The 21,226-nt window shown below is 41.1% G+C and overlaps 1 protein-coding gene across 8 annotated transcripts in view; it reads left to right on the forward strand.

Moving 5' to 3' along the window:
• EPHA6 (EPH receptor A6) overlaps positions 1–21,226 on the forward strand; it is a 917,633-nt gene that overhangs the window by 655,564 nt on the left and 240,843 nt on the right. For 3 of the 8 annotated variants that reach the window (XM_050957100.1, XM_050957118.1, XM_050957127.1), the window contains 2 exons: positions 4,372–4,419; positions 4,843–5,005. In XM_050957100.1, coding sequence (XP_050813057.1) covers positions 4,372–4,419; positions 4,843–5,005 — 211 coding nt within the window. Of the gene's footprint in view, positions 1–4,371; positions 4,420–4,842; positions 5,006–21,226 lie in introns of those variants that run through there. The other 5 variants (XM_050957110.1, XM_050957162.1, XM_050957137.1 and 2 more) reach the window with 3 other exon arrangements.

The following is a 21,226-nucleotide window of genomic DNA, read 5'->3' on the forward strand; positions in this document are numbered from 1 at the left end:
CCATAGTCCCCAGTGACCAGCAGCTTTCACAAAACCTAGTACATTTATTTTAGGACAAATCATCACAGAGAAAACCTGTCATAAACCAATAAACAGTCTCCCTGCATGCTAAGCTTACCACGTGTCAGCCATCTTCCAAATGGAGACCCAGGAAGGGTCCAGTTCTTCACATCCTTCCAGCAGGGTTGAGCCCTTTTGGTTACATTCTCAGGTCAATTTTTGGATCAAAATGAGCGTCCCCTCCAACAGTTCAGGCTGGCCCTTGATATCACAAGATCTTTGTTTGTCTCCTGGCCCTCTTGAACTGGGCTGAACCAGCATATGCAATTCATCCCAAGGGGAGGTTCTTCTCTGGAGTTGTTTCCCTCTCTTGAGATCTGTGGTAATTACTCCTCACTTGTTTTAGTTCCTTGTGGAAGCTAGTATACAGTCCCTAGTGCCCAAAGTTACATATAATATTCATAGATACACAAGTTTGTTACTAATCCCAGTGCCTATGGCATCTGGCACATCCCAGTATAACAGCCTTTTGAAAATTCCATGCTCCCAAGGTGTCACATCTGTCACAAGTATGTGCTGTATTTTAAGGCTATGAACATGTTAACTAATTAAATTCACATCACTCTTTTGAGGTAGCTAAGTAGCATTATCTCCAATTTACAGATGAGGAAATTGAAAAAGAGATGTGAGGTTGCCCTTTCCCATGCCCATAGAGATGTGATTAATAGGCATTCCTTGCTCCCAAGATTTAAGTCATTCCTTTAGATACTGCTGCTTCTCTCAACAACCATGTCTATATGTATCCATTAGGTTGATGCACCCAGAAAAGGAGAAAATATTAGATTGCTCTTTTACACTTTTCTGTGTTCATCATTCATTGATTTTAAATAAACATTGATATACTATAAGTGGCAGAACCCTGTAATGTTATTCTTTACTATAACATATGTGATATAGCATGGCCAGAGGGCAGCAGGAGAGTGATAGATGGGAGATATGTAAGCCCCAGGATGATGAGAGCTTTATTCCCTGTAGAGGGAAGAGAGGCTGCTACAGATTAATTAGAGCACCTGAGGCCAGTCACCTGATAAAAAAAAAAAACCTCTTCAATCAGACAGTTGAAGGAGTTGAAGCAGAGTGGTTTGGTGTTGGAGCAGAGAACAGTTTGGAGGAAAGCAGTTTGAAGGAGTTGAAGCGGAGTGGTTTGGTGCTGGAGCGGAGAGCAGTTTGGAGGAGAGCAGTTTGGAGACGTGCTGTGGTAGGCCAGAAGACCAAGACCCTAGGTAAAGGGAAACCCGGCTTGTGCAGAGCAGAGGGACTCTACAGACACAAGGGGGTGGGAGAAACTTGGTCCAAGCGGAGAGAGGGCAGGAAGCCCCACAAGCTGAAGGATCAGAGAGGGAAGTAGCCTAGGGGAAGGAATCGCTAGTTCAAGTGGTTTACCGATATCCCTAGGGCCCCTGGGGTGGGACCCAGAGTAGAGGGCAGGCCCCTCCCTCTCCACTCCCCTTTTCTGGGATACTAGTGGGACAGCTGATGCCACAGTTCAGGGGTGAGAAACGATGCCCTGAACCCGCACAAGAGGAGAAAGTGCAGGACCCATCATAATAGTGCTGGCAATTTGCCATACATAGTATTTATTCAGCTCTGACATTGTGACCTGTACTCAGGAGAAAATGATAGCCCCCATGGTCTACAGTGCTTCTATTAGTATTTATATATATACAATAGTGTATAGTACCTTGACAGTACTGAGTAGGGAGAATATCATTTAAAGGCAGATTTCCATTTGTGGACCCTGTGGCTACAACCCACATTAGCAAACAGAACAGCTGACTTCATATGTAAATGGCCAGTTATAGTCTCCATGAATTCTTTTTGCACGCACAAATTTGAAAGTTTTGAATCACAATCATAGGCGGTGAGTTATATGGACCCGTGGTACCCATGCTCCTCCAATATTCAGGAACATGGGCCTGGCTCCATCAATGTTTGGGTTTATATTTTCAGAGCTGTCCTGTCCATATGATGGACCAGGGCAACCGCCCTGGCGCCCCACGCTTTGGGGGGTGGCCTGTGCTACAGGGGGACGCGGGGTCCAGGGCAGCCTGAGGGGTTAGGAAACATGGACCATGATCTGACCAGTATGGTAGCTCTTATGTTAATATGTTCTTACCTGGAGAGAGAAGATTTCCTTAGAAATAGAGAGTAAAAGGTATTATGTATGGTTGATAGCATATTTTCTACCTAAGATTCTGGACAGTCTTAAATTATTTATCCTGGTGCAGTAGCACAATTATAATGCCATTAATGGGGGTTTGGGTTAGTTTATTTTTGCCTTGTATATTTTGGCCAAGTTAAATTTGTTATGGAGAGGAGCACTTAGAGGCCCAGAACTTCATATTTTTGGCTGTGAGCTAGCATTAGGTACTTTTCTGGTTTACAGTGTATTTACCTCTTTAACTCAGACTTCACACGTTCACCCAAATTACGTTCTGATAAGTATCCTAAATTGACTGAAAACTACAGTGAAGTATTACTGTTAACATGAAGGAACACTATACTTGTTGCATATTGACCCTGATCCATATTGACCCTGATCCATATACAGAGGGGAGACTATTTGCATACCTTTTATCTCTCCCTGCAAAAGAGTTTCACATTCCTGCAGCACTATTTTCCCACTATTATGGACTCTTCCAAGAGCCCCTCTGTGACCTTGTGGTCCTCCATGCAAGCATATGCTTTGTGGACAGGGCAGATACGGACACAATATTTGCTCTATTGCCCCACACCCGCATGTACGTCAAGCTCTGCAGAAATTCTTAGAAAAGATAATACAAACTGTTACTATGTGATATTGTCCACTGAGCTCCACCATATCCTTGGGGATAAAGCTGAGAGTGTCCCTGGTAGCCAATGCTTTGTGTGTTATCGTCACAGGCCTTAAGAACCAGAGACCTAAGCTGGTACAGAGGAACTTCTGTTTTTCAATTAAAGAGAGCCCATTCTCAGACAAAAAGTGACTCTATTCAGCAGCTTTGAAAATCAAAATTAGCACTTTTGCCTCTCTTGAAGGGAAAATAACCAATTTTGTCAAACATCCTAGCAAATGGAAGTTTGAGGGTCACAAAATTGATCTAAATAAAATGGTTAAAATGTGCGTGAGATTTAGCAGAATCCTTTTGCCTTTTGATAGCTTACAGTGGCATTTTATCAGTTTGTAAAATTCTGTTGTTTATTTGTATTATCTGTATTGTCCCTCCATATGTACATATATATTTTACATGTTACATATTTTGTTTTTATGTTATGTAACATTGGTTGTTATTTCAAAATTTAATAACAGTCTGCTTTAAATAAGTAGCAACTTGAGGATTTTCTCTTAATACAGTTTCTCAAATTATCCCCAGAATTTGAACAGTGAGCATTGGTTGTAATAATCTTAAATTTTGGTTGATGTTTCCCCAGCCCCAAATACCAACACTTATCTGTGTGAAATCCTGATGTGGTTTAGTTAGTTGATTTTGCTGTATCCTGGCCAGTGGAAGCATTGATGCTAAATTCATCTTTGGGGTAACTCCATTGAACTCAGTGAGGTTCCATCAGAGATGAATCTGGCTTAATACGTTTGCCATGCCCTGCTTCATGTAAAAACATATGTATATTGTTCAAAAGTAGTAAATTTCTGCAATGTAACTGAAAGCTGTTCTTTTCCCTGCTGCATCTTCTCCACATTAACAAGCTAGGAACAACTTTTGAATAACTTAATATAGCACGAAGCATAATGTCAGTGCATGTATACATTTGTGGTGCCCTGTGAGTACCGCTACTATATTATCGAGAGTACGAACAGTTCTGCTTTAGCCTGAATTGTAGGTGAGACATTCTCTAGCACAATAAAGGTGACCTGCAGGCATTGTGTAAAAGATTACAGATTACTGAATTATGGAATGGCAGTAACTAATGAAATAACTCTGCTCTGTTATATCACACCCTCATCGTGTCCTAAAAAACTATCACCAGCATGCTCTGTGTGCAAAACTACGTATCACTGTGTTTGAGCAGCAATCTGATAGAGTGAACCTGTCTACTAAAGACCTGATCTTGAGAGGTGCTGAGCACCTGTAACTCCCTGTGACTTCAGTAGGAGTTGGAGGTTCTCAACAACTCCCGGAATCAGCTGGAAAATACTTAACATGGGAATTCTGCAAAGAATGTTTTTCATTATAGTGTGCCAGGGTATTTATATACAATCACATTACAGCTAACTGGAGAGAAAAATTAAGTTCAGCAACAACAAAGCAGTTGAACCATGCTAGAAGTTTTCGAACTAAAAAAAAGTTAATCTGTATTTTCTTTTACCTACAGGCCTACCCACGGATAGCGCCGGCATTTTGGCACTACCTGCGGGTAGAAGTGAGTAGCGGGTATTTGAATACTCCCACATCTTTACACTTTGCTAGTACCTACTGAACTTCTAATTTGTCCATTGTGCAAAATATGTAGCTGCCATTTCAGCTGCCATTTTCTGTGAATGTAGTCTTGTATTAATACTATATTATTTTGACTACAGTATAATTACTAACCCAAATCACAAAGGTACAATATGCATTGTATGAAAGAATAAGCAAAATTTCTTAAAGTATTTCTAATCCAAAGTCATGTCATACATTGTGATGATAGCACAATATGAGAGTACCAGAATTCATACCTGCACCTCCTTTTATGAACAACTTTTACATTCATAAGAAAAAAGCAGAGCTTTCTGTTTGGACTATTGTTATTACGAACTTTGCAAAACTCAACTTGATATCATTTCTCCCCTCTTTTGTCCACCAGGAGCATGAGCAGCTCAGCTATTCCTCCACAAGGTCCAAGGCTCCAAGTGTTATCATCACAGGTCTCAAGCCAGCCACCAAGTATATATTTCATATCAGAGTCAGGACTGCAGCAGGATACAGCGGCTATAGCCAGAAGTTTGAATTTGAAACTGGAGATGAAAGTAAGTCTTAAGGAAGGGACAAATGTGACTACCATAGAAGTAGTGTTTAATTCTAAGTCAGTCAGACATTGGGAGTATGAATGAGCTGAGTATTCACCACACACGCAACACAGAATGCCCACTGGATTAATGTAAAAAAACAAAAAACTTTTTCACACATCCCCTAGGTGGGGTTCCCTGTATATTGAACTTAGGAACAACAAAACTAAAAATCAGCCCGAGATGAACATTGAAGGAATCTTTTTTCCTTGCAAGATTTCCTCACCTCAACCCCTTTCTTTCTCTAGAGACTTTCCACCTTTTATCCTCCTGAAATGGAGCTTATAAGACCCACAAAGTATGGATAGCAGCAGAACAGTCCTGTGCGTTCATGAGAGACCCTTGAACCTAACATCATCTCACAGAGAGCCTTTCATCTGTTAGCTTTCAGAACTCCCATTATCTAAGAATAATGGAATGGAAACAAATATGTGTATTTCCAATCAAAAAGTAAGTCTGCTAAATACCCAAGTAAGAAGCAAGCATATAAAAAGCCTCAGAAAGATCTGTGAACAACTTCTGTAATGAAACCCAAGCCCCCATTAAAATCCCAATTAGGATGTTTGTAAATATTTGACAGAAAATTAGTATACATACCACATTAAAAATGTTCATTAGTGAAATTACATTAATTAACCACTTACCCATACCATGTCTCATTAATGTGTTGAACTTCATACTGCTTAAGCTGAAGTATAGACTGAAGTCTTATAAATGTATACGTTTTCAAAATAGACTTCATAGATAAATAAGAAATTGCAGAAGTCTCATGAAGAGAGTCATATAATATTGCTGATAAAATGTAAATGAATGTATTTAATATAGAGGTTTCAAATTTATCCAGGAATGATCAGCTGGATCACATGTTGAAATCCTATGACAAATTGGAAAATGTATTCTAATTCTGTACTATTATGGGACAGTAACTTTTGTACCAATATGGAACTATGGATCCCTAATACGGCATCCAGACAAACAGTTTACCAGTCAAAGGTTATGGGACTGTTGGTGACCATTCAACCAAAAGCAATTCAGAAACTAAGAATGTAAAGAATTAGTTACTAAAATGTCAATTCAATTTAAAATTGTTTCTCCAGACAATAGTTCATAGCTAATCCCTTTCGTACATGATATCTCAGATAAACATTGAGACTGCTCCTGACTCTACACTAATGGACTTGGGGTAAAAATACTGAAGTGCCTCTAAGCTTAAACTCTTAAATATCATTTTCAAAAATAACCTAGGGCCAGATTTTTAAAGGTATCTAAATACCTTAAGATGCAAATAGGCACTGAGTGTGATTTTCAAAAAATCTGCATACGTCTAAATGTTTTGATTTGCCATTTTTTAAATGAAACACTTCAACTTTTGAATTTTACTTCATTTTTATTTTTTCAAAAAGGTAAAAAATAAACATTTTGAAAATGAAACACGTTTTGTATGACCCAAAAAATATATTTTACTTTTTTAGTTCAATCACTGAAAAATAGGAATAAAGCTATATGAATAACCAAAGTGCCTAAGTTATTTTTGAAAAAATGTGACTCAGGCTCCTAAGTCACTGATATGCTTTTGAAAAGTTTATCCTTGGCCCTTTAGCTGAAACAGTATAGGCTCATGCATCCAGATCCAGATGACAGTGGTGTCATTACAAATGAGGTTGTGGTATTACATTCACTCTGGCCAGACAAGCTCATCCCAAATGTCTGAGGTCTACAACAGTTCAAACTGCCATAAGGGCCACTATCTGTGATGATGCTCCTGGGCAGGCTGTCTGTCAGGCTTGAATCTGCACCTCTGTATCTAAACCCAGGAGCCCCTGCTTCTCGAGATAAAGGACCAAGTGTAAAGCAGGTCACAAAAAGGAAGTTCCTTTTTCACATATGCACCAAGAGGTTGTGATTAGTAGTTTTCTCATTCTGAAAATGTATATTATGTGAAGTATAGAAAACATCTTTATTATTTTGGGTGTTTTGTTTGCTGCAGCAAAGGAATCATTGGCATGCATACATTTTAAGTATTGTAACTAATAATATTATTTAATATCCATATTGTATGGCTCTCTCACGTTTTACTGCAGACCAAAAATTCAGGCCCACCTTGCTAACATTTTGGTAAATCTGGGCTGAGTTTTGAGTCAGTCTGGGCTCACAGATGGTTTCAAGTGGAAATCATTGGGAACTCAGTTGTTTTGACCTGTAATTAGCATGTGACTGTTTTAGCTGAGTTAGATTAGGAATTATTTAGCTTCTTGAAATGCTTAACTCAAAGCAAAATGTAATGGTGTGCGAATCTACGTGAACTAAAATGAAAAGGTTTTCCTGAATCCAGAGCGAACTAAAATCACTACGTTTCTCCTAAGTCTTCCTGAAAGACCCCAAGAATAGATCAACAAATCAGTGTTCCGGTGGTGTATTCCAGGGGTTGGCAACCTTTGGTATGCAGCTCGCCAGGGTAAGCACCCTGGTGGGCCAGGCCGGTTTGTTTACCTGCTGTGTCCGCAGGCCCGGCCGATCGCAGCTCCTACTGTCCGCGGTTTGCTGCTCCAGGCCAATGGGGGCGGCGGGAAGCAGCACGGCCTGAGGGATGTACTAGCTGCCCTTCCTGCTGCCCCCATTGGCCTGGGACAGCGAACCGCGACCAGTGGGTGCTGCAATTGGCCGGGCATGCAGACACAGCAGGTAAACAAACCAGCCCAGCCCGCCAGGGTGCTTACCCTGGCGAGCTGTGTGCCAAACATGAGAACTGCATTTTGAATACTGGATGTGTCTATGCATGGACAAACCTTAAATAGGCATTCAACATATTGCCAGACTGTAACAAGTTAGCTTGAAATGATTAGTGCCCCATACATGAAAACATAGTTTGGGGATTCTTTACTGTTCAGAAGGAACACAGAGAGATGCAATTTTATGGCCAAAGTTATTTGCAACCACATTTTAATATAGTTAACTTAGATCATCATGAGGTACTTAATCTGCTATGTCCACAAATAATTGGGGGTGTAAAAAGAGAAGGATGGATAAAGGCTGGACTCAGTCTCACCCAGTATGTGTAAAGTGTAATCACATGTGATTGTGACAAATGAGGAAGACATTGACAGCAGCAGACTTTAGCCCTTTCATTAGGATGAGTTCAAAACCCAGGGAAGAAAAAGTAAAATGACAGATCAATATCTCAACACTAATAAGGGGCTGACGCACTGCTGTCTGTTGAAGCTAGAGTTGTGTTCTTCACATCTTCAATTGTTCCTTTAGTCTGAGGTGTCAGAGAGAATTAAGTGCAGATGGTATTTCTTAAACTGTAAGACAAGTACATTTAGCTCTCTCTAGTAGCAATTGTTGCCTGACTTGTCTCTATCATGATGCACACAAAACTCAGCCTGCTAATCATAGATAGACAGTTGACAACCTGTGACTATTCCTCTGCCCCTTCTTTCTTTTCCAATTCCCTTCCTTTAATCCCAGTTTAAAACAAACCAAAAAAAAGAAACAAGAGAACTTAAAATATGTGTAACAAACAAATTCTGCCAATTCTTCACCTTGCTCATTTGCTTGTGTGTTGAATCCACATCTGCTTTAGATGGTAATTCCTTCAGGGCAAGGATTGTTTCTTATGTGTGTTTGTATAGGACCAAGCACCTGGGACCTGAGGCATTTCAGTACTATCAGAATATGAATATTTACTGCTAATAATAATAAAATAATACATACATATCCCTCAATGGCAGTGAAGTGACTATCTAGAATACTAATGAAGGAACTTATTGCAAGAGAGAAAATTGCTTGAAAACTCATTGGATGAAATTTAATACAAGTATTTTAGGAGAAATATATTTAAGTAATAAAGCAAGCACCAAAATATTTCCTTAATATAGAATAGATTGTAATGTTTTTGGTTTTGTAATAGTTATAAACACAATCAAAGTATTTACTTGGATGTGGAGTTTTGCTCTCAGGTTGGGATTGAAAGCTATAGCTTTTATTTAAATGTTTCAAATGTGCTATGATTTATACAAAGCAATTTCACAGGGATTTTAGAAATGAAAGATAATAACAAAGTTTTTAAACCCTGGATTAACAGAAACAAGGTGGATACATATAGCCATTGCAAACCTCTTTTACTGCTTTAGCTGTTAAAGGGATAAGAGCTTTGTCAAACATGCTGGTTTTGGTTTCTGGGGGGTTTGCTAATGCTAAGGTAATAATATAATATAATTAGCCACTATCTGGGGAAAAGGACGGCTAAAATATCAAAGGAAAATATCTCATGATTAAAATAAAACCAGATGACTTACTCTATAGAGTAAGAGTATACAATAAGGCTTAAAATTATCTTATAAAGTTATTGTTCTTTGAGTGGCTCTGCATATTCCCACCAATGGGTAAGGCACCAACTGATGCAGTCTAACAGGAGCCCCTTCTCCCAGCAGTGCCTGTTAGAGCACATGTGCTCCCCGTTTCTATACCTCCCCTCAGTGTTCATGAACATTCTGAGGGCAAGGCTATATAAAGGGGCACTGAGGCTATATAAGGGTGACAGATCAGAAGAAGATGAAGAATATGCCGGACTTCAAGGGATGTACTTTCTGCCCACCTGTCTTCCTGGTATTGGTTGCCCATTTGAGGCATCTTAAGTGATTCAGCAAGGGTCACTCCCCTTCTGGGTGTTCCATCTATCACGCTTTCACACCACATGTGGAGGGGCGTAATAGGCTGCAGGTGGTCCTATTTAAGGAAGAGCTCCCTGTTAACCATTCAGGTTCCAGGAGATCTTTGGATCTGAAGACTAAGAGGCCCATATTGTCTCTGATTGCATCAACAAGTAAGGCTAAGATTTCTGAGAAGTCCCAGGGATCCGTGTCTTCGCTGGTTCTGCCGTACATTCCCATTTCATCATATCCTTCTGTTAAAGCTGCCAGAGTGTCAGAGGCACGATCTATTCAATCTGGAGATAAGGACTCTATGCCTAGGTTTCAAATGTATTCATTACAAAGAGGAAGACAAAGGAGAAGACAGCCACAATCCCATGGTACACATTTATCAATTCCATCCAATTTAGATCCATCTTCTCTAGTACCAAGTCTGAGACCCAAGTCAGTTCCACATTCTATTTTATGAGCCAGAATTACTGAGTTGAGTCTCTCTGGATCTGGTGATGCCTAAATCTGTAAGATTGTCACTGTTGTCTTTATAAACCCCTGTACCAACATCAGATCCGAAGAGGATTATTACAGTAGTAGACGATATTCACTGTTTGGCCCCTGATCATTCTTCAGATCCAAGTGAGAGTTTCTTGGGGAACAGGAAGAGGAAGACCTCATCAGTTCCAAGGTCTAAATCCCCTACTCCTGAAAAGAGACATGGCATAGAACCACCTCTCCTTCTTTCTCCTCTTAATATTTCTGTAGAGTCATCAGGCAGATCTTTCTCACCTGTCATGTCAGTTAATCCTCTGGTGCAGTTATCTGCAGTGAGACCCATTGCAGATCCAAGGTTGGATCCACAGGTAGAAGAGGATCATGAAAGAGTCAAAAGACCTCAGCTCTCCAGATTTATGCCACCCAAGGCTGGGTTTCCTTAGTCTTTTGGTCAGTTTGTGCCACCACATCTTATGCAGATGTTCCTGGACACTAACTATTGGAGAAACTGGTAATCTTGGACTCCATGGCTTTATTGGGCTCCACTACATGAGCTCTTGGATCATCCGCTTTGTGGATGGAGTAATGATGTTCCAGCTGATAAGGATCCAGATGCTGAGAATTTTTGGATCAGATTCCACAGGTATGGTTGCACCCCAGATAGTAGTGCCTGATACATTGTCTGAGGAAGAAAAAGAGTTGAGTTTGGTGGATCAATTGGCATCTACTTTGAACTTGTCTTCAGTTGCTGAGGAAGAGGCATTCCATCCACTATCTGACATTCCTGGTGCTCCTTCAAGAAACAGAATGTCTTTATCTATTTTGAATGGTCTCTTGCAACCTGCTAAGAGCATTTGGGTTACTCTTGTTTTCTGTCAGCCCATCTTAAAAAGCAGACAAACTGTATCAGATCCTACAGGAGGGTGTTGTATTTTTATACTCACCCTGCACCAGATTCTTTAGTGATTGCAGCAGCGAGTAATGGATTTAGGTTTGGTCAAGACCAGTCAACTCCAGCAAATAGAAAAGGGAAGAAATTGAATGCCCTTGAAAGGCAGGCTTTTCCTCCTTAATCTTTAGATATTAGCATAGCTAATTACCAGGTGGTAATGTCCCACTATCAATTCCGTCTGTGGGAGAAAATGGTTGTTTATGCAAGAGTTACCAGACAGTCAGATGAAATTAGCCAATGCCATCTTGGCAGAGGGACAAAATATATCAAAACATGCTCTCAGGGCTTCTTTTTGATTCTTCTGATTCTTAAGCCAGAGCATTAGCATCTGTGGTTACTTTGAGAAGACATGCATATTTAAGGTCTTCATCACTGACTGTGGACACTACGTTTAAGGTGGAGGATCTCCCTTCTGAGAGTGGTAGTTTTTTCAGTAACAAGATGGATGAGCTTTTGGAAAAATCAGAAGAGACAAGATCTACTGCTCATTCTCTGGGTTAGTTCTCCGCTGCTAGGAGACCTCCTACTCCTTGTTTTCATTATCAGAAAATATTTTATGCTCAACCTTCTTCATATTTTTCATCTCAGAAACTTCAGCAACATCTTCAGCAAACAACTTCTTTCTGGCAGTCTCAACAGAAGAAGAATTCATTCAGGTCCAGACCAAAGTTAAAGCAAATCTGCTTCATCCTCTTCTTCATTTAATACATAGCCACAGATCTGGCACCATGGTCAAAAGTTTTGAACCAACTGGCAAAGCTCCTTCCTACTCCTAGACCATTTTATCAGCTATAAGAGGCTTATTACATCATGCAAACAGGTCTTAGAAATAATAGGAAAAGTATATGCCTTATGGTTCAAAATACTACTTCTTTTTAACTCCCCTTATCCTTCCATTTTCAGGGAATATCTCACAAAAGTTGTTCTTCTATAGGAAGTTCAGAAATTGCTTTTGATGGGAGCACAAAGGAAGTTCACAAAGGTGTGGGACAAGGGTTTTATTCAAGATGGGTCCTGATGAAAAAAAAAAGATGAGTATTTCAGTTCAATTTTAGATTTAAGAAGGTTGAAAACATTTATCCAAATGTTTCACTTTCAAATGCTAATTCACACCTCCATCATCCCGCACTCTCACCATGGATTGGTTCACAACTCTCAATTTAAAGGATACATGTTTCTATATTTCTACTTGGCCAAATCATTGGAAATACCTCTGTTTTGTGGTGGAACATATATTTTCAGTACGAGGTCCTGCTGTTTGTCCTCTCTGCAGTGCCTAGAGTCTTTACAAGCAGTGCATCTCAGAAAACAGAGTATGATTGATAAAATCATCTTCACAAGAAGATCTACTGACTCCCATCCAGTTTACAACTTCCCTTCTTTCAGATTTAGGACTGCTTCTAAAGGTCAAAAAGTCAAATTTCTGTGCAACTCAGAGAATCCACTTTATAGGATATGTACTGGACTCAATAGCAGAAATGGCTTTCCTTCCAAGAAGAGAGATTTTTGAAGATAGTGCAATCTATTTAAAAGATTCATAGCCATTAGACCCAGAAAGTAATTTTCTTTTTACATTTGATGGGTCTTAAGGCAGTGACTACTTATGACATTCTATTTGCATGTCTCAGAATGAGGCCAGTGCAATTTTGGATGGCTCAGGTTTACAAGCCAAATCTGGACAATCTTCACATGTCAGTCACAAGACATTTAGATTATTTAATGTGGTAAACAAACAGAACCAAGGTCCTCAAAAGGGTCATTTTTAATCCTCCTTTGCCATTCATCACCATAACCTCTGATGCACTGAACAATGGATGAGGGAGTTCATCTGGGTTCTCTGACCATTCAGAGTCACTGGGTGTCTCAGGAAAAGAATCTGCACATAAATGTTTTAGAATTGAAGGTGATTCAACTGGCTCTCAGGTCTTTTCTGCCTCTTATATGGGGGAAAGTTATGCTGGGAGAGAGAGACAAAACGACTGCTGTGTATTACGTCAATAAGCTAGGAGGTGCTCAGTCTACTGTGTTGTGTGCTGAGACAATCACTTTCTGGGATAAGTGGGTACAATCTACAGAATGTCTATCTGATACCCCTGCATTTAGTGAGAGCGAGCAATGTGTTGGCAGATCAGCTCTGCAGACAGTTCTCAAATGCATGAGTGGTCATTAAAGAACCAGATAATACAAAAGATCTTCTCCATTTGGGGTCAGCCAGTTGTAGACCTGTTTACAACTAGGTTCAACAGTAAGTGTTGTCTTTTTTGTTCAAGAGTGGGAAAGGACAGTCGGTCTATTTCAGATGATTTTCTAATGAAGTGAGGAAAAGTGGAAGGGGGAGGCATAGCTCAGTGGTTTGAGCATTGGCTTGCTAAATCCAGGGTTGTGAGTTCAGTCCTTGAGAGGGCCACTTAGGGATCTGGGGCAAAATCAGTACTTGGTCCTGCTAGTGAAGGCAGGGGGCTGAACTTAATGACCTTTCAAGGTCCCTTCCAGCTCTGGGAGATAGGATATCTCCATTAAGTTTGTTTTTTTTTAACAGGCCATCTCTATGCTTTCTCCTTTCCCATTAATTCAGAAGGTAGTGGGGAAGATAAGGCAGGACAAGGAAACATTGATCCTGGTGCCTCCAGCTTGGCTGAGACAGCAAAGGCATATGGACCTGCTTCAGCCATTGTAAGGGGTCTACAAAGTGCTACACTTGCCTCAAGACCTGTTATCCCAGCAGCATGGCAGGATTCTTCATGCAAACTCCAGTCTCTCTATCTGATAGCCTAGGCTATCAGACTCTGACTAACTTTGAACAATCTTGTTCCTCCTTTGTTCAAAATGAGGAAATGGACTAGATTTGTCTCTTGGATGCAGGGAAAATCTGACTTACCAGGTACAGCTTCCATTCCCTGGGTATTTGGTGTATTTAAAGTCTGAAGGCCTGTCTTTAATTTCTCTTTAACGTTTCTTTCGGCAGCTTTCTCAGCTTATCTTTTGCTCAGTGACAGATTGTTGTTCAAGTATGATATGATTTAAAAGTTTCAAAAGGGATTCTTTAAAATGTATTCCCCGCCGCCTCCCCTTGAGAGATCCAGTTCCACGGTAGGATCTTAATTTGATATTATATTTGCGTCTGAAGCCACCTTTTAAACCCTAGGCATAGCGTTCTTAATTTTACTTATCTATTAAGACTGTGTTTATTATTGCTATAACATCAGCCAGAAGGGTGAGCAAATTGCATGTTTTGATTACAGACCCATCATTTACTAGTTTTTCATAAAGAGAAGGTGGTTCTTAGACCTGATCCCAGGTTTTTTTACCAAAAATAATATCCGAGTTTCATATCAATCAAATAATAAATTTACCAGTGTATTTTCCAAAGCCACGTGCTAATAAAGGAGAATCTGCTTTACATACTTTTGATCCTAGAAGGGTTTTAGCATATTATTTTTATAGAACTAAAGGTTTTAGGAAGCTTTCTATATTATTTGTTTCATATGGTAAGAATCATACGGGTTATCATCTGTCTTCTCAAATTGTTTCCAGATGGGTAGAACAATGTATCCTTGAATGTTACACATTAGCAGCAGTTCCTGTGCCTACTGATTGTCCCTGCCTGCAGGTTATGGGATCTTGGGGAGCAATTACCACACAGGTGGGGTGCAAAATAAACTTTATTAAGAAAATGCAAAAACAGGGAAAATTTAATAGTGAGGGGTATGGGGTTTGTTAAGGTAGGCAATTGGGGAGGGAGTTCTTTTAGTATAGTATAGGGGGTTTCAATAGTGGGGTACAATACAGTGGGGTACAATACAGTTGGTAACCAACTAACACTGAAGTATAAATGTAACAGGTAGCTAACAATTTCTAGGTAAAGGGTGTGTCACAGCAGCATATAACCAACTAACAGTTATGGGTAAAATGTGTTAAATAACCAACAACTCTAGGTAAAAATGTGTCACAGTGGTGTAAATATAAAATGTGAGGTGTGTGAGAGAGAAAAAGGGTAACCAATGGGGTTTTATGCTAGACTTCAGTAATACAATTGAGGTTTGGCAGCAGTAGGAGCGGGGTGAACACGTGGGGGAAGGGATTAAAAGAGAGAGAGAGAGAGAGAGAAAGGCAGTGGTAGAGGAATGAGGTTAGGGGATGGGGGAAGAGGAGCACGTGGTGGAGCAGAAACCAAAGATAGAGGCGCTACAGAGGGAGATTTAAACTCAGGGAGACACAGAGAGCAGACAGGCTGAAAGTTTAAACAGCAGAGAGACTGCAATGAGTGACTGGGGAGCTCGGGGGGGGGGGTAGTGGGAAGACAAATTCAAATAGTAAAACCTTATCTATCCCCTAACTTAATCAAACTTATATAAAATGACAAGCAGCTACAGAATACAACCAGGCAATGATTTTCTAAACTTATCTTAACCAACAATTAGGCAACACAACAAATATCACAGAAACTTACAAGCTCTACAATCTTAACAAACTATGACTTATTAAATTAAAAAAAAACAAGACCTATGGTGCACCTTATGCTATGGGAAGGTTACAGAGGGCAGAGTGGTATGTATCCAGGACCCAGCTCCCAAGGAAGCCAAGGGATGGTGGCTACAGCGGTGGATACAGCTGAAAGCAGAGAGCCCCAAGGCAAAGCCTACAGGAGCAGAGCTTAGCAGTGGCAAAGAGCCCTGTAGTTTAAGAGAGGTTTTAAGACACAGACCAAGGTTTAGCTTGAGTCTGTGTGCTGGGGAAACAGAGCCAGCAGCTAAAATAATAAAATAAAAGTATAGAAAGTTTTACAGAGGGATTCTTACCAGTCCCCAAGGCAGCAGCAAAGGCAGAAGCAGCAGCAACATCAGAAGAGGCAAGGAGGGTTCGGTACAGTCTCAATAATCAGGAGATCTCTCAGGTAGCAATTCGTTCTTCGTGGGGGGGGGCGTTCAAAAAACGGGGATACGCTCAAAAATAAAACGAGAGCGGAGAAAGGACCCCCCAGAACGCCTGGCTGATCAGACCAGGCAGCAATGCAGGAACCTTTCTGAGGTGTGTTTCAAAAATGTCTGGTTTTAAAGGCAAACTTGGGCAGTTTCCCACCAGTAATCCTGATAGGCTCCCTCTGTCACAGGGGAGGGGGCACAGGGGAAAAACTGAAGGTAAGCCCAGAGACATGCCTGGACATAGTCCTGTGCAATAGGTGACTCAAGAGCACATGAGACTATGACTCATGCCCAGGATCTTAAAACCACAATAGGCCTTGCAGCTCTGGACATTGCCTACCCTACACCGAGCCCAGGTTCAACAAGGTGATAACAGGACTAACCCTTTGAAAAGGGCAGTGGTCCCACTTAGCATGCAGCACAAGTGGCCATCCCTTTGAGAAGGGCAATGGCTCTTGTTAAACAACTTAAGGGGCCCTCCCTTTGAGAAGGGCAGTGGCCCTGGTAAACAACTTAACAGCCAGGGAAGGGCGGCCACAGGAGAACAGAAAACAAAATGGAGTCTGGGGAAACAAAATGGAATAGGGGAATAGCTGTAACGGACACTGATGTCAGACCTAATTCCTTTAGATCAGTGGCAGCATCTTTTGTTTGTCTTAGACATGTTCCTAATCGGGGAATCTGTAAGGCTGCTACTTGGAAGTCAGTCCATACATTTACTGAACATTATGCTTTGGATATAGCTTCAAGAACAGTGATTGATTTAGTAGAGCCGTGCTTCAGTCATTAATTGGGACTCTTCCCTCCTCCAGAGTTTTCAGATGGCCTGCCAAACTACCCATAAGTGGGAATACGCAGAGCTATTCAAAAAAGAATTGAAGGTTACTTATTTGCGACCAGAGTTCTTTGAGATGACTCTGCATATTCACACTTCCCATCCACCTTCCCCTATTTCTCAGAGTCCTAACTTGGTTTCTCTGGGTGAGCAGTGGAAGAAATTGAGGCAGTGCAGAGCGCAGCACTTCCTTATATAGCTTCACCCTCGGAATGTTCAGACACACCAAAGAGAGGGCTAGCTAGAGGCATGTGTGCACTTTAATGGGTACTTTGGAGAAGTCTCCACCATTAGGCTGCGCTGGTTGGCGTATTATGCCTGAGCGTGAATATGCAGAGTCATCTCAAAGAACTCCAGTTACAAATAACCTTCATTTCTTTAATATTGCACTAAGCCTCCCTTCAGTGGGAAACTACTATCATGCTTGCTCCAGTTTACTGGTTGAAATGCAATTTGTGCTGCTTCAATTATTTAGGATAAAATTAAATACATCATTACAAGGAACAGCTAGAAATTTTGGAATGATTATTAATGGTGGTGCATGAAGCAGAAAGAGGACTGTCTGACCCTGCTGGAGTAATAAAAAAATTAATTAATCAGAGAGCCTGTAGAATTCATATTATGTGACTACTCGGAAATGTGGTAGAGCATAGAACTTCCATTTGGAATTAGCACTAATCAATATTTGGCTAGGAGCGTTGGCCAGACAGGGGGCACAACAAAAATATTGCTGGAAAAATCTGTACCAAATCCCAACTGTCAGATTTGCTGATTGAACACAGGACAGTTTATAATGTATCCTTTCATTCCTTTCTTATTTGCCTACACTGAGACTCTCGATGTCATCCCCTTCCTTACTTTCTTCACACCATTTTTTCTCTCCTCCCTTCCCTGCTCAACCCTATTTTTAAAAAATCTTACCACACTTCTCTATGCCATTTCTCTTCTCCCTCTCATTAGCTAGTCCTCTATTTTGAGGATACCTAAATTTGTTCTTTGAAAATCAAAGCAGAGGGCTGGTATAAAGCAACGTGTTTGAGAAATCCTTGCAATGAACCTGTCATGATGGCTAAGAGCAAGATAGTGGGTTAACCTGCAGATATGGAAAGCTACATGCATTATAGAGATGTACTGGTATCAGCTTTAGAGGAAATCTTGCTTAATCTGACACCGGGTTTAATGGACATAAGGATCCTAAATAGTAGATAACAATACAATGTATGGGAACAACAGAGAGAAAGTCAGGTTGTAGGAATTGGGGAGAGAGGCAGAAAAATGAGAATGAGGTTAGACTTGACATATTCTATGCAGAGAGTAAAGAAAGGAATCTAATATTATCTGGAGCAAGGAGCTCAATAACAAGGGGAAAGGACATAAATGAAGTATAGAACTGTTTCAATCTTAACTACACCAATGGTAATTGGTGCTTTGTCCGAACAGGCCTTGGCTGTTTGCTACAAGAGAATTTACTGAAACCATTAGTAAATAAATGATGGAGAATTTGAAAATCTTAACTTGATGCTTACAATTGTCATTGAATCGTTATCAGATGCTACATATACGTGCTGCAGTAACATCAGTAAAAATAGTGGAAGCCTTGCATTGAGCACCAGTGCTAACAACTATTAACATCTGGTGCACTTGTTTCTGGGAGGACATTTACATTCTGTTAGCTAGTTATAAAGACTTACTGGTAGATTATGTCTGTTATTGAATGGGCCAGATGATCTCAGGATACCCTTCCTCCACTGCACAGACCTACAAACGAAGCCGCCAGAGGCTTATGCTTGTACTCCCTGTGTGAAAGTGGGTGGGGTTAGCTAATAAGGTCTGGAGAACCTCAGGCCTTAAAAGGCATGGATGAATGGAGTGGGAATATGATCAGGGCCCTGTCCCATCCATTGTGGTGAAGAGGCTGGTACTGATTGGCTTTATGGAGAGAATAGTAGTTGCTGCTTTTGAGTATGTTTCCCCCAATGCCCCCAAGGCATTCTGCCAGCATCAACACCTACAGGCAGTGTGTCTTCAGCGACTACTTGGTTGGGTACCCCACACACACACACACACACACACACACACACACACACACACACACACACACACACACACACACACACACACACACACACACACACACACACACCCCTGCTGTAGCGGCTTCAGAAGTCATAATCTAGCCCTTATTTATTTCTTGCATGTATGGCTCTGGAACAGCATATACCTGTGTTACTGTCCCCCACACAGACCACTAAGCCTATCCATGGTATATCAAAATGTACTCTTGTCGTGGTATAATCCCCCACTCTGAACCTTAGCGTCCAAAAGATGGGGTACCAGCATGAATTCCTCTAAGCTCAGTTACCAGCTTAGTATTTGTAGCACTGCCACCAACCAGGAATTCCAGGGCCAGGTGCACTCTGGTCCACCCAAAACCTTGCCCGGGGACCCCCAAGACCCAGACCCTCTGGATCTTAACACAAGGAAAGTAAACCCTTTCCCTCACCGTTGCCTCTCCCAGGCTTCCCCTCCCTGGGTTACCCTGGAAGATCACTGTGATTCAAACTCCTTGAATCTTAAACAGAGAGGAAAATGCACCTTCCCCCCTCCTCCTCTCTCCCCCTCCCAGACTCTTCCTGAGAGAGAAAGTAATCCTAACAAAGAGAGAAATTAACCTTTCTCTTCCCCTTCCCTCCTTTCTCCCCACCAATTCCCTGGTGAATCCAGACCCAGTCCCCTGGGGTCTCACCAGAATAAAAAACAATCAGGTTCTTAAACAAGAAAAAGCTTTTAATAAAATAAAGAAAAACAGTAAAAATTATCTTTGTAAATTTAAGATGGAATATGTTACAGGGTCTTTCAGCTATAGACACTGGGAATACCCTTCCAGCCTAAGTATTTAAGTACAAATTAAAATCCTTTCAGCACAATGCAAATTTGAACTCCTTCCAGCCAAATACACATTTGCAAATAAAGAAAACAAACATAAGCCTAACTCGCTTTATCTACCTAGTACTCACTATTCTGAACTTATAAGAGCCTGTATCGGAGAGATTGGAGAGAAACCTGGTTGCACGTCTGATCCCTCTGAGCCCCCAGAGTGAACAACAACCAAACACTAACAGCACACACAAAAACTTCCCTCCCTCAAGATTTGAAAGTATCCTGTCCCCTGATTGGTCCTCTGGTCAGGTGACAGCCTGGCTCACTGATCTTGTTAACCCTTTACAGGCAAAAGAGAGATGAAGTACTTCTGTTCTATTAACTCTTACTTATCTGTTTATGACAATTCTTCTGAGTCAAACCCCACAATTCAAGCTATTTGGTCCAATGTACACATATTTTTATGTCTTTTTATTATTTCTGAACTAGAGCTTTACAGGAGACTTTTTAAAAAATATTTAATGAGTTACAGTATTCCTGTTTCTGGAGGAATGTCCTTTACTATTCACTTCAGAGGCCCTTTGTGCCCAGAGGAAACATGTAAACTATTGAAAAATTTACAGCTGTTCCACTGTGCAGTATTTCTGTGTTGTAGCCTCCTTGTGCAGAAGCTGTTTTTAAAATGAAAAATGTTTTATAATGTCAGCCTTATTACCAGTGGGAAGAGAGGTGTGGTTTTTTTTTTCCTCCTTGATGTGGCAGGTTTATTTTAGCCTGGCAATGGGCCACCTTTGATTCTTTAAAATTGTTCCTGGTCTGGTGGGAAATCTTTCTGTATATAACATTTGATGATTCAGTGACAGTCTTAAAATAGGAGTCGGAGCGAGACGTTGCGGAATGTAAGACCGCTGAGCCGAAGGCGGCATCGTCTCTGGATTGCTGGACCAATGCGTAGTACAATGCAAAGGTGTGGATGGAAGACCAGGTAGCCGCGCGGCATATTTCCTGGATGGGAACATGTGCCAAGAACGTGGCAGATGAGGCTTGAGCCTGGGTAGAGTGGGCGGTGAGATGGCCGGTTGGAACGTGAGCCAAGTCATAGCATGCCCGAATACAGGATGTCACCCAAGATGAAATTCGTTGGGAAGAGATTGACATGCCCTTCATGCGCTCTGCCACCGCTACAAATAGCTGAGGTGAACGTCAGAAGGGTTTGGTCCTCTCGATGTAAAAGTCGAGAGCCCTGCGGACATCCAGAGTATGCAGCTGTTGTTCACGGCGCGATGAATGCGGCTTCAGAAAAAAGACTGGCAGAAAGATGTCCTGATTAACGTGGAAGGCAGAGACCACCTTAGGGAGGAATGCCGGGTGCGGTCGCAGCTGTACCTTGTCCTTGTGGAACACCGTATAAGGGGGATTCACAGTCAATGCTTGACGTTCCGAGACTTGCCT

Source organism: Gopherus flavomarginatus, chromosome 1, assembly GCF_025201925.1.
Source record: "Gopherus flavomarginatus isolate rGopFla2 chromosome 1, rGopFla2.mat.asm, whole genome shotgun sequence".
NCBI lineage: Eukaryota > Metazoa > Chordata > Testudines > Testudinidae > Gopherus > Gopherus flavomarginatus.